Raw genomic sequence first — 18,875 nt, 5'->3', positions numbered from 1 at the left:
CAGGTTTGGCTTAGTAGCCTTGTTAATATCACCCTGGCAACTGCCTAGCAACCAAAAGGGCTTACCCTAGCAACCGAGTAGCAAAATACATCTCTGCACAAGAACATCGTAGAGACTTCTGGGTTGGCTCATTTGACTCAGACTAGCAAGAAGCCTTTTGAGTATCACCCTGATAACTGCCTAGTGACCAGATGGGATTACCTTAGCAACCGAGTAGCAAAACACAAATCTCTGCATCAGAACATCATAGAAACTTCCTGGTTGGCACATTTGACTTAGGCTAGAAAGGAACCTTGTTAGGATCACCCTGGCAACTGCCTAGAAACCAGATGGAACACCCTAGCAACCATAGAACAACATCTAGATCTCTGCACCAGAACATTTTAGAGAGGTGCGGGTGGGCTTGTTTCACTTGGGGCAGTACACTGAGGCCCTTGGTGAAGAGTTTTGCCACAGCATGCACCACTAACATTTTCTTCAGGAAATGTACCTATCTAGTATTATTATTAGTGGTGCTTGCGAAGCAAAGCATCTCTATTATAATCTCACATACTTATTATTTTTCTTCTGTACAAAACTTTGACACCTAAGTCGTCCTGCACCGTTTGTCGTAGACCTACAAATGAGGTGCCAAATCCACCGGCCTATTGAGGACACTTGTGCTGTGACTTTTCTAAGGGTGGGGGGTACGGTGCACCCCTGGGGGCCAAAAACGTCCCAAAAAATCCCACTGACTTTGCATTGCACCAAATTTTGTCAGATCATATCTCCGGATCAGAATTTCGTAGAGATATGTGAGTGGACTCATTTCATTCAGCTTAGCAAGCAGTTTGTTACCATTACATTAGATTGAGGGTAAAACCGGCCCAAATATGCCCCATAGGCATAATATGGCAAGGGTCTCACCCATGAAACCAGTTTTTTTCCCTACTATGACAAGACACTGAATTTTGTGGGATCATATCTCCCAATCAAAATGTCATAGAGACATGGGGGCAGGCTCATTTCACTCTGGCTACCAATCAGTCTTTAGGTATCACCTAGGAAATGGCATAGCCATGCCCTAGCAACCAATTATGGTACCCTAGCAACCACCCCCATAGACTTCCATTCAAAATGCCTCAGAAGGATATCTTCAGAACAGAATATCAAAGAGACTTGCAGATTGGCTCTTTTCAGTCAGGTTAGTAAGCAGCCAATAAGAATCATTCTGGTCAATAGCTAGCCACACCCTAGCAACCAGTCCTATTAACTTCCATTAAAATGGCTAAGAGGGATATCTTCGGATCAGAATGTCCTACAAACATGAAATTTGTCTTGTTTTACTTGGGTGAGCAATCAGTCTTCAAGAATCCACTTGTAAACTACTTAGCCATGCCCTAGCAACCATTTAGAGCACCCTAGCAACCAAACCCCTTTAACTTCCATTCAAAATGGCTTAGATGGGTATCTCCGGATCAGAATGTTGTACAGACTTCATTGTTGGCTCGTATGCCCCAGGCCAGCAAGCAGCCTTTTTGGTATCACCCTGGCAACTGCCTACCAAACAGATGGGCTTACTCTAGCATCCGTATTGCAAAGCCCATATCTCTGCACCACAATATCCTACAGACTTCATATTAGGCTTTTTTTTTAAATCAGACTAGCAAGCAGGAAGTTCTTGCCCCTATCTCGCCACTGCCAAGCCTTTCGATTAAAGTAGCTGGAGAGGTTAAGTCGCACCCCATTATTTTGCATTTGCACTCGATATGGACAAAAGTGTCCAGAGTGTTTAATTCGGATATTTATTTAAACGTAGCATCGAGCATATGGCTGAACCCTAAACTATGTATTAATAAGTCCCCTTTTTGTTGGTCAGACTGGATTGTGAGGGGGGTTAATACACTTGATGACCTGTATGAGGGTGGAGTATTGAGATCTTTTGAAAATTTGATTCAACATTTTGGGATTCCCAGATTTCAATTTTATAAGTATTTACAGTAGCGCCACCTGCTCTGCTCTGTTTTTGGGAGTAGCATACACCCCCCTAGAGCGGCAGATACTCTGGAAGTGGTGATTGCTGCTTTTGGGAAGGGTCATGAGGCATCAGTGTATTACTCCCTGTTAATTCAGAGTCTGGGGGACGGAGCTTTAAATTCACTCAAAAGATTATGGGAGGAAGATTTAAATTTGTTATTGGAAGAGGAAGTGTGGGTAAGGATTCTAAAAAACATAAAGTCTGCATCTAGAGATGCAAGGGTTCGCCTTATGCAGTTTAAGATTTTACATAGATTTTACTGGACCCCCTCTAGATTGTACAGGCTTGGTCTTAAGGACACACCCATCTGCTGGCAATGCCATACTGAAGATGGAGACACCATCCATGTTTTTTGGGGGTGCCTTAAGATCCAAGAATTTTGGCTGAAAGTGCAAAGTTTTGTGTGTGATGTGTTGGGCACTCAGGTCTCGTTCTGCCCCAGACTCTGTATTTTGGGAGATAGGGAAGTCATGGATTTGGTAGATAAGTACATGAAGGACTGGGTTTTGACCAGTGTGATGATTGGTAGGCAGGTTATTATGAGGAGCTGGAAGTCGGATGGAGCACCCTCGTTCCTGGAGTGGTGTGCGGAGATGGGGAAGGTGGCTGCCTTCGAGGAGGGGTCGAGCATTAGGATGGGGGTTAGGGAAACGTACAATAAGAAATGGGGCAATTATTTAGCATTTTTGAGAGAATCTCGAGGTGGGGCAGTGGAGGGAGTAATTAGAGTTTAGTTTTTTTTTTTTATTATTATACTTGATTATTGTATGTTATTTTATGTTGTTGTTTTAGTTTTCTGTGTGTGTGTCTATATTCTGTTGACCACAGGGGTGTTCGTGGGGGGGTCAGGGTGGATTGAGAGTTTGGTAGGGGGAGGGGATATAGTGGGGGTTTAATGTATAAAGTGTTTGATTCATTCATTGTATAGATGTTGTTATATTTTTTGTGATAAATTATGAATCAATAAAAATGTTAATAACAAAAAAAAAAAAAAAAAAAAAAATCAGACTAGCAAGCAGCCTTTAAGTATCACCCTTGAAACTGCTTAGCCACACCCTAGCAACCAGCCCCATTGACTTCCATTCAAAATGGCTAAAAGGGGTACCATCGGATCAGAAAGTCCTAGAGACATGAGAGTTGGCTTGTTTTACTTGGATGAGAAATCAGTCTTCATGTGTCCACTTGGAAATTAATAAGCCATGACCTAGCAAGCCTTTTGAGTATCACTCTGGTAACTGCCTAGCAACCAGATGGGGTTCCCCTAGCAACCGTGTAACAAAACAAATATCTCTGCACCAGAACATCATAGGGACTTCCAGGTTTGCTCGTTTGACTCAGGCTAGCAAGGAGCCTTATTGAGTATGACCCTGGTAACTGCCTAGCAACCACATGAGCTCACCCTAGCAACCAAATTTCAACACTCATATCTCCACACTAGAACATCGTAGAGATTTCCGGGTTGGCTCATTTGATGCAGGCTAGCAAGGAGCATTTTGAGTATCATCCTGGTAACTGTCTAGCAACCAGATGGGGTCACCCTAGCAACCAAGTAGCAAAACACATATCTCTGCACCAGAACATCGTAGAGACTTCCGGGTTGACTCATTTGACTCAGGCTTGCAAGGAGACTTTTCAGTATCACCCTGGTAACTGCCTAGAAACCAGATGGGGTCAACCTAGCAACCAAATTTCAAGACTCATATCTTTGCACCAGAATGTCGTAGAGACTTTTGGGTTGGCTCGTTTGACTCAGGCTAGAAAGGAGCCTTATTGAGTATGACCCAGGTAACTGCCTAGCGACCACATGAGCTCACCCTAGCAACCAAATTTCAACACTCATATCTCCACACTAGAACATCGTAGAGATTTCCGGGTTGGCTCATTTGATACAGGCTAGCAAGGAGCCTTTTGAGTATCATCCTGGTAATTGTCTAGCAACCAGATGGGGTCACCTTAGCAACCGAGTAGCAGAACACTTATCTCTGCACCAGAACATCGTAGAGACTTCCGGGTTGACTCATTTGACTCAGGCTTGCAAGAAGACTTTTCAGTATCACCCTGGTAACTGCCTAGAAACCAGATGGGTCAACCTAGCAACCAAATTTCAAGACTCATATCTTTGCACCAGAATGTCGTAGAGACTTTCGGGTTGACTCTTTTGACTCAGGCTAGAAAGGAGCCTTTTGAGTATCACCCTGGTAACTGCCTAGCAACCAAATGAGGTTACCCTAGCAACCAAGTATCAAAACAAATATCTCTGCACCAGAACACTGTAGAGATTTCCGTGTTGGCTTGTTTGACTCAGGCTAGCAAGGAGCCTTATTGAGTATGACCTTGGTAACTGCCTAGCAATCAAATGAGCTCACCCTAGCAACCAAGTAGTAAAACACATATCTGTGCACCAGAACATCGTAGAGATTTCGGGTTTGCTCATTTGACGCAGGTTAGCAAGGAGACTTTTCAGTATCACCCTGGTAACTGCCTAGCAACCAGATGGGGTCACCCTAGCAACCAAATTTCAACACTCATATCTCTGCACCAGAATGTTGTAAATACATGCGGGTGGGCACAATTTACTCAAGATAGAATGTATCCCATTTATTGTTACCCTGACAACTTCCTAGCAACCAGATGGAACACCCTAGCAACCATGGAACAGCACCAATATCTCTGCACCAGAACATCTTACAGTAGTGGTGGTAGCCTCTTTCAACTTGGGGCACTTGGTGGGATATTTTTGTGACGAGTTTTGCCATGGCAAGCACCACTCACATTTTCTTCAGAAAATGTACCCTATCTAGTATTATTATTCTTCTGAGACTAAAATATCTGACTCTAACTCCTCCTAGAGCTTTCAAGCTAAATGCACCAAACTCGGCACATACCTTCACACTAATCCCAAATAGTGTGCTATATCTTTTCTAACTGATCGGATTTACAGTTTCCGCACAGCGGACAATCAAAGACCAGAAAAATCCCATTTCTTACATTGACGGAATGTTCAGATGAGCCAAGACATTCAAACTCCAACTGTCAAAATTCTAATTTGAGCCACCAACAGAAGGCATATCATGCTTTAGGCTGCTCTTCTATCAAATCTCAATTTCTATCTGTCTCTTTTAATATGCTTTGGGCCACTCTATCGAATCTTAATTTCTATCAATTTCAAATTCAATCAAGCTTTATTTGAATGACTGTTTTTACAATATTGCCATTTCAATACAATATTTCTATTTGTCTCTGTTTCTTTCTATTTGTCATTTTTCCTCCTTTCTCTCTTTCTATCTATCTATCTATCTATCTATCTATCTATCTATATATCTATCTATCTGTCTGTCTGTCTGTCTGTCTGTCTATATCAGTCTTTCTTTTCTATCTGTCTGTCTGTCTACCTATCATCAGTCTTTCTTTTCTATCTTTCTTTCTAACTATCTATCTGTTTGTCTGTCTGTCTGTCTATCATCAGTCTTTCTTTTCTATTTATCTATCTATCTATCTATCTATCTATCTATCTATCATCTTTTTCTCTTTCCATCTATTCCCTTCTATCTCTCTCTTCATCTCTCTCCCTCTCTCTCTATTTATCTAGCTAAAACATGCTAAATCATGCTAGCAACATGCTAGCGACTTGTTAAAACATGGTAGCAATGCCTAGCTAAGTGTTAAAACATGCTAGGAACATGCTAGCGACTTGATAAAATATGCACCTAGTTTAGTTCTAAAACATGCTAGCAATGCCTAGCTAAGTGTTAAAACATGCTATCAATGCCTAGCTAACAGAGTTGGGGAGTAACGGAATACTTATAATGGGATTACGTATTAAACAAAATATAAGTAACTGTATTCCACTACAGTTATAATTTAAATAATTGGTAATGAGAATACAGTTACATTCACAAAGTATTTTGATTACTGAAGAGATTACTTTGCATTTTATTGTCATTTGTTTCATTTAATATTTAGTCCTTTCAGATGGAAAACATTTATACATATAAATGATGTGATCAAAAGTGCATTTGAACAGTGGTGAAACTCTTTCTTTTTCCTTCTTTCTAAAAGTGATGCGAGAGGAAGACACTATACTCTAAGGAGCATAAATACACATACACTACCGGTCAAAAGTTTTGAAACACTTACTCATTCTTTATATATATATATATATATATATATATATATATATATATATATATATATATATATATATATATATATATATATATTTATTTTTTCTTCACATTTTAGAATAATAGTAGAGTCATCAAATCTATGGAATAACATAAATGGAACTATGGGAATTATGTTGTGACTAAACAAAATCCAAAATAAATCAAAACTGTGTTATATTTTAGCATCTTCAATGTAGTCACCCTTTGCCTAGAATTTGCAGACGTGTACTTTTGACATTTTCTCAACCAACTTCTTGAGGTATCACCCTGGGATCCTTTTAAACAGTATTGAAGGAGTTTCCATCTATGCTGGGCACTTATTGGCTGCTTTTCTTTATTATTTGGTCCAAGTTATCAATTTAAAAAAATATATATTTTTAAATAAAATTTTAGTTTTATAATGAAATAAATTAATATGGTGGCACAATTATATTTTTGTCTACAAAACTAATTTCAAACATTTAAACATACACCTTCAGATCAAAAGATTTTTAAGATCATGAGAAACATTTCAGTCAAGTGTTTCAAAACGTTTGATCAGTAGTGTAGTACACACTCATTTAGTGTAAAATAATCAGTTTTCTGTTAAATAAAAAAAAATTATCTATACTTTTCAGTACTGAATGGTTTTTTCTCTTGCTTCATTCACCATCTTGGATTTATTTTTCCACCGAGCTCATCACGGTGCATTCTGGGATTGCCTACCCGGGGAAGGATACAGACGATGCTACCTTATAATTTGACCCGAACAAGATATTTTAGGAGGCAGCCTTCGCATCGGGAGCACGCCTATGATTCCTTAAAATGATGCCTCCGAAGGAAGCTCACTAGGTTTTGGAACAAACGCTAAATCTCTCTTTCTCTATGTTTGACTGATTCATTCTAAAAAGTCCCCTGCAGGTCGACCATGCCATATAAACCTAATTAGCAGCCATTTCAGTAACACAAATCTTCACCAGTTCTTTGTTTGAGCCAAAACAAGCAATGAGAAATGACCACCAAATAAATGACTATTTTTCTTTTTCTTACTCCCTTATTCTCTCTCTTTGCCTTTCAACTGACACTTCCTCCACCTCTTTCAACCTCAAGTGTTGTGAAATTGTCGAGAACAGAAATCTCTCCATTTCATGGAGATGAGCGCGGGTGACAGGGAGTTCTTGATTGCAGTAAATCGATCTCTAATCACCCTGCGCTCAGTGCTTTTATCCCTATAGACTATCTACAGGGCTTAAGAGGGTTCAGAGTTGTATTTACATGCTGAGTTTTAGAGGGTGTCTCTGTCTCTCTCTCTCTCTCTCTTTCTCTCTCTCTCTTTCTCTCTTCAGCTGTCTGATACCAGTGTCATCATAACATGTCATTGTAATCCTCTGGAGTGAGTCACTTCTTACACTGCATTGTGAAAACCCAAAACTCTTGGACTCTTGATTGCTCACTTCAGCCTCCACTTACAGACTCTGGCTTGTGTAGAGCGGGCTGTTGACTGGGGCGTACACTTTCTCTTCCCTTTCACCTCTGTTCTGACTTGTGTTATTCCCCCAACCTTGCTCAGACGTGGTCCTTTCACAGTCCAGCTTTGTGCCTGGCCGAGTTCTGCCCCACTGCCGGAGATAAATGCAGGAAAAGGCATCTTAAAGAATCACATGGATGTATTCAAAGGGTTTCTTTGAAAGAGGCAGTGTTTGAATAGAATCAAATCTCAGATTGAAGAGGTAGTCTGATGCTTAAAGGTGAAAGAGAACCATGGAGGAGCCCAGGGGCAGAAAATGGTTTATGACCTTGTGGGTATAGAGCAGATCTGAGAGGAGAGGCTCTGTGTACTGCCGGTTCTGCTTCCACCTGACCTGTACACAAGCAGGAATCCACAGGCATAAAGCTCTATTTCTTTTAAAGCCATGTCCTTGAGGAATAGAATGAGACGGGAGCGAGAGAAAGAGAAGTTAATGACTGTTCGGCTCCAGCACCCTATACAGCAGTCTGCACCCTGTATAAATTGAACACTACTGACAATTTACAGCTAGTCCGTGTCGTCTGATATGACGCACACACAGGCGAGCATGTCATTCCGCCACTGCTGCAAACTGATGCTAATTCACTCCAGCGTGAAGGTTCTGGGGTGGTGTTTGGAATAGATTAACACTTTTGTAGGGAGGAGGCCCTTCTGGCTGTGAGGGATGGGGTGAAAGTTGAGGGGGAACTATAGATGCTGGCATTGAACCAGGGCTGTGTACCCATCTCACTACCAGTAAAACGGAATCACACACTTCTTTAGTAGCCGTACATAGCATTGTGGCAGCATCATGGTACAGTGATATTATTAGATTGTAATACCATGGTACTTTGATGCATAAGATGGCACTGAATGTTTAACATATTTGTGTACCATCAGTGTTGGGGAGTAACGGAATACATGTAACGGGATTACGTATTTAAAATACAAAATATAAGTAACTGTATTCCACTACAGTTACAATTTAAATCATTGGTAATTAGAATACAGTTACATTCAAAAGGTATTTTTATTACTGATGAGATTACTTTGCATTTTATTGTCATTTGTTTCATTTAATATTTAGTCCTTTCAGATGGAAAACATTTATACATATAAATGATGCAATCAAAAGTGCGTTTGAACAGCAGTGAAACACTTTCTTATGATGTGTTACATTCATACGAGCAGACAGAGAAGTAAGTTTGAAGTAAGTTTGGAGCAGAAGAAATAGAAATAAACCTTGTGTAAATTGTCAGCTTTACGCTAAGCTACAATGCTATTTCTAGCCATTTTACATGCATGTGTTACCAGGCACGATCATATTTTTTTATCAAGAAAATTCACGTTGGATCACAATTTCTTTTTTTCTAGTAAGACCTTTGATATTAGGGCAAAAATCGTATTCTTGATAACAACTTTTGTATTGTTTTCCTGTAAAAATATCTAAAAATCCTTAAAACAAGATCAATTTGATTTATCTTGTTTTAGAAACAACACTGCATAAGATATTTAGGTTTTTCAGAGAATGTATTTTTAACATGTGTATTTTGTCTTACTGTACTGGCAGAGTTTTTATAGTCAAAACAAGTGAAAAAATCTACCAGTGCTGAAGAAGTAATCCAAAGTATTTAGAATACGTTACTGACCTTGAGTAATCTAATGAAATACGTTACAAATTACATTTTACAGCATGTATTCTGTAATCTGTAGTGGAATACACTTCAAAAGTAACCCTCCCAGCTCTGTGTACCCTGGTATTTATATGGTTCTACAAAGTACTGTTGTACTATGGGATTGTCCTGGTTCCTGTTGATACTTTCTGTTCAACACAAATATGAGCATATATGTGAGTCCAAAAAGCATGGTATTACTGTGGTACTTTTTCATATTTTGTGCCAGTGTAAACAAAAATGAGCACATATGTCCACAAAAATAACAACATGGTAATACCATGGTACACTCCCAAAAAACATGGAATTACTATGGTACTTTGTGGTACTTTATTTTGTTAAATATAGACAAATATGTGGACATATGTTAAATAAATAAATAAATGTAGGTATATAATTAGGTATAAATAAAGGTATTTCCATGGTATATGACCAAAAAATATGGTATTGCTATGGTAGTTTTGGGTACTTTTTTGTTTGTGTACAAATACAATTTAAGCATATGTCCATTTTATGGTATTATTATGGTACATAAAAAAACAAAATAAATAAATTTAAAAAAAAAAACATTTTGGTACTTTTTTGTCTGTGTAGACAAATATGTGGATATGTCCAAAAATTATAATTATAATATTACCATGGTATATGCCCAAAAAATGGGTTTACTTTGGTTCTTTTTGTTTGTAGAAACAATTATGATCCTTTATATATACAATGTACAAGAAAGCATGGTATTATGAGATTATGACAAATATGAGCATGTCCAAAAACATGGTATTATCATGGTACATACATCAAAAACATGGTATTCCTAATGTACATGTAAAAAAACAAAAACAAAAAAAATAATATAATTACCATAGTACCATAGGTACTTTTTTGTACCTTGATGTTAGTGCAGAACAAATATGAGCAATATATATGTGTTCCTACATATATATTTTTTTGTTTTGTTTTGTTTTGTTTTGTTTTTTTGAATGAGTAGTAAATATAAATACTTAACAAATTTCTTTGCCTTTTGAGCATTTAACCATTTTCTTGTATATACTGTACATCATTTTTTCCATTTCTCCTGTGATAACCCCATGTTTATGACGTGTCATAGTAAAACCTTGGTACTTTTTAAAGTACCTTGGAGTACCATGACAGTATCATGAAATATGAACATAATCAATCATTCAGTACCATGGCATTATCCTGGTAACGTGGTGCATGGTGTGAAGGCGCGATGAGAAAGTGCGAGCACGAGGCGATCGACTGTGTTCCGCGAATGCTACAGGATACTTGATAACGTATAACATGCAAATAAGGGCAGCTGGTGGAGTTTCTGGTGCCCCCCTAGGGTATGATGGTGCCCCCCCAGGGAGTTGGTGCCCTACACAGACTGCGTAATACGGTAATATGTGTATATGGAGCTGCGGTACTGTGGTAGCCTAATGGTATTTTTCTGAAAGTCATTAGTCTAATGGCTTATTAGTTTCAACAAAACCAAACTGGCTTTGGCTGAACCTTGACAGCTCCTTCAGTTTATTTCAATATTCTATAAAAGACGAGCTTAATTTATATCACTGAAAGCGACGCTACCACTCCCATTATAATGAATAAATCTGTCTACACTAGTGGTACGCGATGTCGGAAATCCGGTAGCAATCGAGTATTATTCTTTTGATGAACTTACAACACAATATATGGAGTGGACTTTTTATCTGACCTGTTACTCATTTGAGGTAACAGCACTTCAGTGTTCCGGGGGTTAATTCAAAACTGCATTTTTTGCTTCCTTGAAGGGCACTTCTGCGGGAGGGGACACCACTCGAGAGCTCGTTCAAAATGAAAGTGAGAAAATGAATCTTTTCTCGGAGGCCCTTCCACAAGACTGTTAGCATAGGTTACATTCATACAGTAATGCCATGTTTCCTTCAGAGTACCCACTTCAAGGGCTCTGCAGTTCAGAGTGAGTATAGGGCATAGGGAGGATCACTTGTGATTGGAATCCGCCCCCGTTCTGCTGCAGCGTGTGCTCTTAAAGGTACCTCCGCTTAATTTTCTTTAATACGCCTGCGATTTACAAAGAAATCTCATAATAACACATTACTGTTATTGTGAGATTATGACGAGATTTTAATTTAGTTTTATATAACTATTTTCTTTTCATTATTAAAATGACTCCTCTTTTTCTGAACGACCAAAAGGGCACCTTTAGATTTGTGAACAAAAGGGGCAGGGGTTGCGCCCCTGCTGTCCCTGTTCTGTGCACGTCAATGTCATTATATTAATACTAATGGATGGTTTGTGGTTATTTAGTAGCAGGACTGGAGTCTGTCGTCTGACCCTAAAGAAAGGACACTATCTGAAATAAATGCAGCCTGTCATATTTGAGTCAACTATCTTGGGCCCGTGTTATGCAAGCCACTCGGCTTGTCTTGAACAGAGTGATGCTGCCATTTCTGCTGAATTTGATCTGCTCAGGTTCCAGCTCTCTTAAAGATTCCAGGTAATTGTGTTACGTCAGGGCCCTTTTCATGTCTTATCAACTTGCATTAAAAGTGGCACGTCGACCACAGGAAAAAAGCTGAACTGCACAATCTGCATAACCTTCAAAATCCATTAGATTTTTCACTTTTTGTCAGACACTTCTCTTTTGACGGCATTTACATATTTATGGCACCTGATCATAATACACTCGCGTTTAATTTTTTAGATCCTCGCGTCGGGCGGTAATGTGGGGACTTGTGCTCTCAGGTGAGAAATGTGCTGAGGTGGCTGTCTCAGCCATTGTTGTCAACATAAAATTTCTCCTTGTCTCCCTCTCGTTTTCCCTCTGTCTTTCATTTCTTTCCTAATGGAAGTGGGTAACAGGAGCCGAACAGGGCTGTTGATCTTTCGTATGATTTGGAGTGGTGGGATCTTCTGCGAGATGAGGGATTCCCAGTGCTATCAGGCCAACAGCACCATTAAAGAAGAGACATAGAGTCCCTTTAAAAGAGTCAGCCCATTTCTGGTGCTTTATGGTCTAATTGGGAGCATGTCTCCTCTATAGGACAGCAGTTGTTTATGTCCCACCCGGTGCTTATAGGTAAGAGAGAAAAATAGGTTATAAAATCGGTCAAGGTAAAATCCATACATTAAGGCATCAGGATGTCTGACAGATGCTGAAGGAAAACCACTGATGCAGCAAAACAGATAAAGAGAAAAAAACTTCTCAGATTACTAAAGCACATTTGTCTTGTTTCGTAATAGTTTTTTCTGCCTTTGCAGGGTTGTAGATAGTAAATGATTGGATGTGTGAGGATGTTATGGAGTCTGTTGTTGATCTTTAGCACCACCTGCAGGTGAGAGGACGCCAGTATGATAAAATTAACTTAATTTATCTGCCATATATATATATATATATATATATATATATATATATATATATATATATATATATATATATATATCACTGGAAATTAAATTATTTTCATGTATTTTGCATCCTAATGACAATGGAATTGTAGCTGTTTTTCCTGTCAGTGGCTAATTTAAGTCATTGTACTACCACAGCATCATATACCAGCCAGTCTCTGTCTCTGGTAAAAAGGCACCTGTCACAAAAAAGTAAAGAACATCGTAATTTTGTTACTAATATGTTATCGATGGCTTAATTTAAGGAATATTCCACATATATATCGCATATGGAGTTCTGGTGGAAAATACGTTAGGCATCCTATATAAACTTGACTATATAAGCATGACCAGGGCTGTTTCTAGCTATAAGCGGTATAAGCAGCCTCTTAGGGCCCCTGAGCCACCAGGGGGACCCGCAAAGCAAGGTTGTTTTTTTATTTATTTTTTTAAAATTTTTTTTTATATAGTCATTTATTGTAATAATTTGGGTACTGCAGTCTAGTAAGGCTGTGTCCTTTCTAGATGAGTCCTTCTGAGGCTTTAGGCTAGACTCCTCCTAAGCATTCAGCGTTAGAATGAGATGGTCTGGTAAGTGCGCATGGCAAACCATATGCTTAGAACCGTGTGATATTTTACATTATTTAAAAAACCCATATACTTCAGAAAACGAGAAATATGTTCTTAATCTCTAAATTATTTTAGCAAGATTTTATATTCATAAAGCTAGAGTCACTCAAAATAAGCCTTTATATACTACATTTTGCAACACTGATCTTAGAATTTATATTGAAACCCTTTCAAAATTGAAAATACGGAACCCTAGAAAAAAGTACAGGTTTCCGTCTCTGCGGTCACGGGACTCGTTTTCTGCCCTTTTTATAATTTGGGACATGTGCAAGGGATTGTGGGGAAAGGCTGCGAAACAAGGCTGCCTTCCAAGGGTCCTCTTAATTGAGATGGTCTTCGATGGTGCTTGATGAAGTGGCAGCCGAGATATCCAGCCTAACGAGGACACAGCCTTCCAATTGATAAGCACCCATTGTCATTTGTTGTATGTTGGCATGGCACAACATAAACACAAGGCTCGCTCCATCTGTCCCTAACATCTTGGGGCTGTTTAACAAATGCAGCTTAATGAAAGAAACATGACTCAGGTGTCTCGAGCCACATTTTAAACAGTTGAAGTTCTTTTTAACTTGACACGGCATCTAAAAATCGTGCCGCACGTCTTGGGGCTTTTCAGACCGAACGCTTTTTGCGCTAGCAAGCTAGGCGCAGCACAACAAATAAATCAGAACGCAGGTGTCTCGAGGTGTGTTTTTAACAGTTGAAGTTCTTTTTAATTTGACGTGCTGTCTAAAAAATGCAGCACATGGCTTGGGGCCATTCAGACCACATTTTTGCTCTAGCTAGCTAGACGCAGCAGAATGAGTGAAACAGAACGCAGGTGTTTTGAGAGGCTATTTTAACAGTTAAGATTCTTTTTATCTTGACACAGCATCTAAAAAACATGGCACTTCTTCGTGAGATGCTGAAAAACAGCGAGACACGATGCAGTGGTCAAAGAGGCCAGCCCAGCTACACTGCGCAACCATCAAATACACCAATCCAACTTGTGTTTACATAGAAAAACAATTTAAAACTGCGACTGCTAATGAGTCATTGAATAACGTTTAATGTGCGAAGAAGGGTAGCTGGTGGAGTTTCTGGGCCCCCCCTCCCAAAAGGACCCTAGGTGTTGCGTTTGCCTGCAGCGTTTTTGTGCCTACTGCCCCATTGTTTTACATCAGCATGTTGCTGTGGGTCAGGCTCATGGTGGGATTTATAACTGATAGAGCCACACACCCGTGAGAGCGCCGGTGCCTGGTGAAACGCAAGCACTCACATTTACAGCAAACGCCAGAGCCTTTCCACTGAGACTTCTGAATGGCAAAGCCATTCATCTCTGTAAAGGACAGAGAGAGAGAGAGAGAGAGAGAGAGAGGCAGCAAGAGGAATTTTCCCTTAAAATTCAACTAATGTTTTATGATTGCGGCCCATGCTTAAGTATTTTCAGCCCCCTAGGAAGCCGATTAGAATATATATGGGTGAATGTTGCATAGCGGCAATCAGCATTTCTTGCAGCTCAGCACAAACCCAGATGAGATCAATAAGATATTAAGCTTGTGTACATAGCAATGAGCTCAACGATCACTGGAGTCATTTAGGACACAGCGAGAGAGGCCTTGATATATTATTGACCAGCCATACAAGACAAGCCAGTCCCATGGGAGGGCTGTGTGTGTGTGTGTGTGTGCACGCATCCATGTGGTAACAGTTGCTTTACATGACAGATAATCATCTGTTCACTGTGGTGTGGTCTGGAAGTTAGGAGGATATCTTTGTTGATCAACCTATGTTCTGCTATCCCTCAGACTGCTGAGGCATCAACATGTGTGTATGTGTGTGTGTGTGTGTGTGTGTGTGTCGGCGCACTGTGCCTTATTAATTCTATAGATGTTCCCCTGACACAAACACATCTGATTTCTTTGCACACAAATCATGATTTGTCCACTCATGTCCATTTTTCATCATGAAGCATTACTCCTGCGTAGAACAGAATCATCCATATTAGTTGAAAGACAAATTGGTTAGTATTTGTAGGGTTTCAGTGGTGAATGAAAAGGCTGTCCTTTAAAACAGCATGCATTTTATCTACGTTTATGCTAATGGAAAGAGATAACAACAGATTTCTATATTGTGTTTGTGTGCTTATGTATCCTTCCTGGCTATTACTTGATTTCCTTGCCTGGATTGGAAAAGGCCTTTCTGACGTACCTGTTCAGACAACCTACGGCACAGCTGATAAGAAAGAAAATGTTGAGGCTGAATGAATTCCCCGGCGTGCTTTAGCGTCCCGCCTTGAGGAACAGAATGCTCTGAGACTAAAATGTGCTTGCTGCTTTGCCTAGAATTATATGAGACATTTTAAAGAGTAGCTTTTGTTGGCAGTCCTTTCGAATTTGTCCAGCCTTTCTTTTCATTAACTTGAATGGTATTCCCCATTTCATTCACAACTAGCATCGCTCACAAAGCTGGACTGATTTGATTCATGGTGCATTAAATTTCTCGCTATTTCATTGTGGAGATTATGAAAGAAGAGAAGAGGACAAAATATCTGGAAACAGATCTCGGAGCATTGTTGCATCCATGATGAGGGACCGGCATGAAATTCATTTAAACAGACCAAATTGTGACTTTTCCTAGACACAAAGAACTTTTAAAGAGGTCTTATTCCATACTTTTGTAGCATTTTATATTTTTTATGAAGTCCATCTATAATGCTATTTCATATTTTGAGTTTTCGTGAAACCTGTTTAAAAACAATCATTATTTTTACAATTCCGTTTAGTGTTGGTAAAGGCACAAAAATTAAACATTCCACCTTTAAAGTCAATCTATTAAATTTTGTATAGAATTCATTACATGACATGCCGATTACTTAATATTTGGTGAGAAAGGCCCCCTAAAAAGATACACTCACTGAGCACTTTATTAGAAACACTATGGTCCTATAAAGTGCCTGTTGAGGGCTGTTGTTGCCCATCCGCCTCAAGGTTCAACGTGTTGTGCATTCTGAGATGCAATTCTGCGCACTACAATTGTACAGAGTGGTTAGCTGAGTTATCGTAGCCAGTCGAAAGCACTGAAATCACATCTTTTCCCCATTTTAAAGGTTAACGTGTACGTTAACTGAAGCTTCTGGCCCGTATCTGCATAATTTTAAGCACTGCAATGCTGCCACACGATTGGCTGATTAGATAATTGCATGAATAAATAGGTGTACAGGTGTTCCTAATAAAGTTCTCAGTGAGTGTAAATCAATATAAATAATACTTAATAATTCAAATACTTATATATGTTTCAGATATATTTGAAATATATTGCATTATTGTGGCAAAAGAGTAAAGCATTGATTAGACAATACAAAAAGTGGCTTTAGAAGTCAATATATTGTTTGTTTTATTGCTATATCATTGAACAGAAGCCAGTCACTAGCCTACAGTCCACAGCAATACATTTTGTAATTCAGTTTGTCAATCTGTCCTGTTCTCATATTCCTGTTCTGTTCTGGGACATTTCCTATCATTCCTATCCTGTCCTGCTGCACGTCTGAGGGCTGAATCTCCAGGCTCCTGACCACGTATACACTGTCCTGCCAAGACCCCCATCTGCTGAGACTAACCTTTCTGTGTGTGTTTGTGTGTGTGTGTGTGTGTGTGTGTGTGTGTGTGTGTGTGTGTGTGTTTGTGTTTCAGCACATCTGAACCAAGAGCGAGAAAAGCGGGTGGTGTTTCTCACAGCCCGTGTCCACCCTGGAGAGTCACCTGCTTCCTTCATCTGTCAGGGTAAGACCTCATCTACTTCTCCACAGACACATACATAGATTCTAACAGCATGATGATGTCCAGAGATCCTGTAGTCTGTTGAAATACAAAATACTGACCAGTGTTCTGGATGGTTTTCCTCGGTGGGTCTCTGCGTCTCATGAGAACAGTTTTCCTCTTGGGCTTTAAAGTGATAGTTCACCAAAAAAACTTTGTTCAAAGCCCAATAGTTAGGCATAATATTCAGTATTTGCAAAGATGCAAAGAAGGTGAATGATTACTGGGGCTATCAGTCCCTAAAATTCTGCCTAATATCTCCTTTTGTGTTCCGTGAAATAGAAGAAAGTCATAAGGGTTTGGAACAACATGAGGGAAGAACTTACATTTTTTGGTGAACTGTTCTTTTAAGTTCTGTTGGGCTCTGCTGTGAAGGTCAGTTGAGGAGTGGAAAAACAGGAGGTCAGAGAATGTACAGAAGATTAGAAGAAGTGTCAGCTCACCTTCTCTGTATCACTCCTAAATCTGTTTAAAGCTGGCGATTCAAAGACTTTACCTGTCATGGAGCACAACACTTGCTGACACAAAAGTCTGACAAAATGCCTAGATGTCAAAGGCAATACAATCACTTCTGCAGCAAAACTATTTTTACAACAAAGAGACATGTCTAAGAATGTCCTTGACAAACGATGACAATACAATGCATTCTTTTCACGAGTGAATTGTCTAATGATACTTTATTAGAGATTTTCATACCTTAATGTCAGATGTTTGCACCAGCATCGCTATTATTATTATTATCATACTTATGGTTCGGGATTTGAGCAACTTTGGCATGTAACTTGTTCTGCACTGTTTATGCTGCGGACATGAATGATACCTCAAATGTAGTTTGTTGATGATAGATTTGCAATCAGACTAAGCATTTTCACTTGGTGGACAATACCAAATATGCATTACTTTCATTTTCTGCTGAACACAAAGATTTTTAGAAGAATATCTCAGCTCTGTATGTCTACACATGCAAGTATAGCATGTTATGAATACTCAGACACAGTTTATCCGGTAACATGGTTAAGGTCCTGTGACCCGAATAGATGACGTAGTATCTGCTAGTAAGAACTGCTTCAGCTCAGCCATATTCTTAGGATGTCTGATGTGAACGGCTCTCTTGATTTCATTCCACAGCATCTCTATTGGGTTAAGGTTTGGGCTCTGACTGGGCCACTCCAAATGGTGGATTTTCTTTTTTTGAAGCCATTCTGTAGTGGATTTACTTCAATGTTTAGGGTCATTGTCTTGCTACATCACCCAACTTCAACAGAGCTTCAGCTGGTGCACAGCCACCCTGACATTATCCTGTAAGATATCTTAATAAACTTGGGAATTCATTGTGCCTTCGATGATAGCAGGCGTTCCAAGCCCCGAAGCATCAAAGCAGCCCCAAATCATGATGCTCCCTCCACCTTACTTCACCATTGGGATGATGTTTTCACATTGGTATGCGGTGCTCTTTTTACACCTTACCTGTAGTGCTGTGTGTTCTTCCCAAACAATTCAACCTTAGTTTCATCAGTCCACAAAACATTTTCCCAGTAGCGTTGTGGAGTGTCAACATGGTCTTTGGCAAACTTCAGGCACACAGCAGTGTTTTTGTTGGAAAGCAGTGGGTTCCTTCTTGGTGTCCTGCCATGGACATTCCTGTTTTCCAAATAGTAGACTCATTAAAAGGGATGTTAACCAGTTCCAATGATTCCTTCAAGTATTTTGCTGTTACTCTAG

At 39.5% G+C, this 18,875-nt stretch overlaps 1 protein-coding gene across 1 annotated transcript in view; it reads left to right on the top strand.

Annotated features, from left to right (window-relative positions):
* Window positions 1-18,875, top strand: part of LOC127415255 (cytosolic carboxypeptidase 6-like) — a 594,524-nt gene that overhangs the window by 513,482 nt on the left and 62,167 nt on the right. Inside the window, exon 7 of the mRNA XM_051653931.1 lies at window positions 17,028-17,117. Within this exon, the coding sequence (XP_051509891.1) occupies window positions 17,028-17,117 (90 nt within the window). The remainder of the gene's footprint in view (window positions 1-17,027; window positions 17,118-18,875) is intronic.

This window comes from Myxocyprinus asiaticus, chromosome 24, assembly GCF_019703515.2.
Source record: "Myxocyprinus asiaticus isolate MX2 ecotype Aquarium Trade chromosome 24, UBuf_Myxa_2, whole genome shotgun sequence".
NCBI lineage: Eukaryota > Metazoa > Chordata > Actinopteri > Cypriniformes > Catostomidae > Myxocyprinus > Myxocyprinus asiaticus.
Note: the sequence above shows the minus strand (reverse complement) of the source record. Positions and strands in the feature narration are given on the sequence as shown.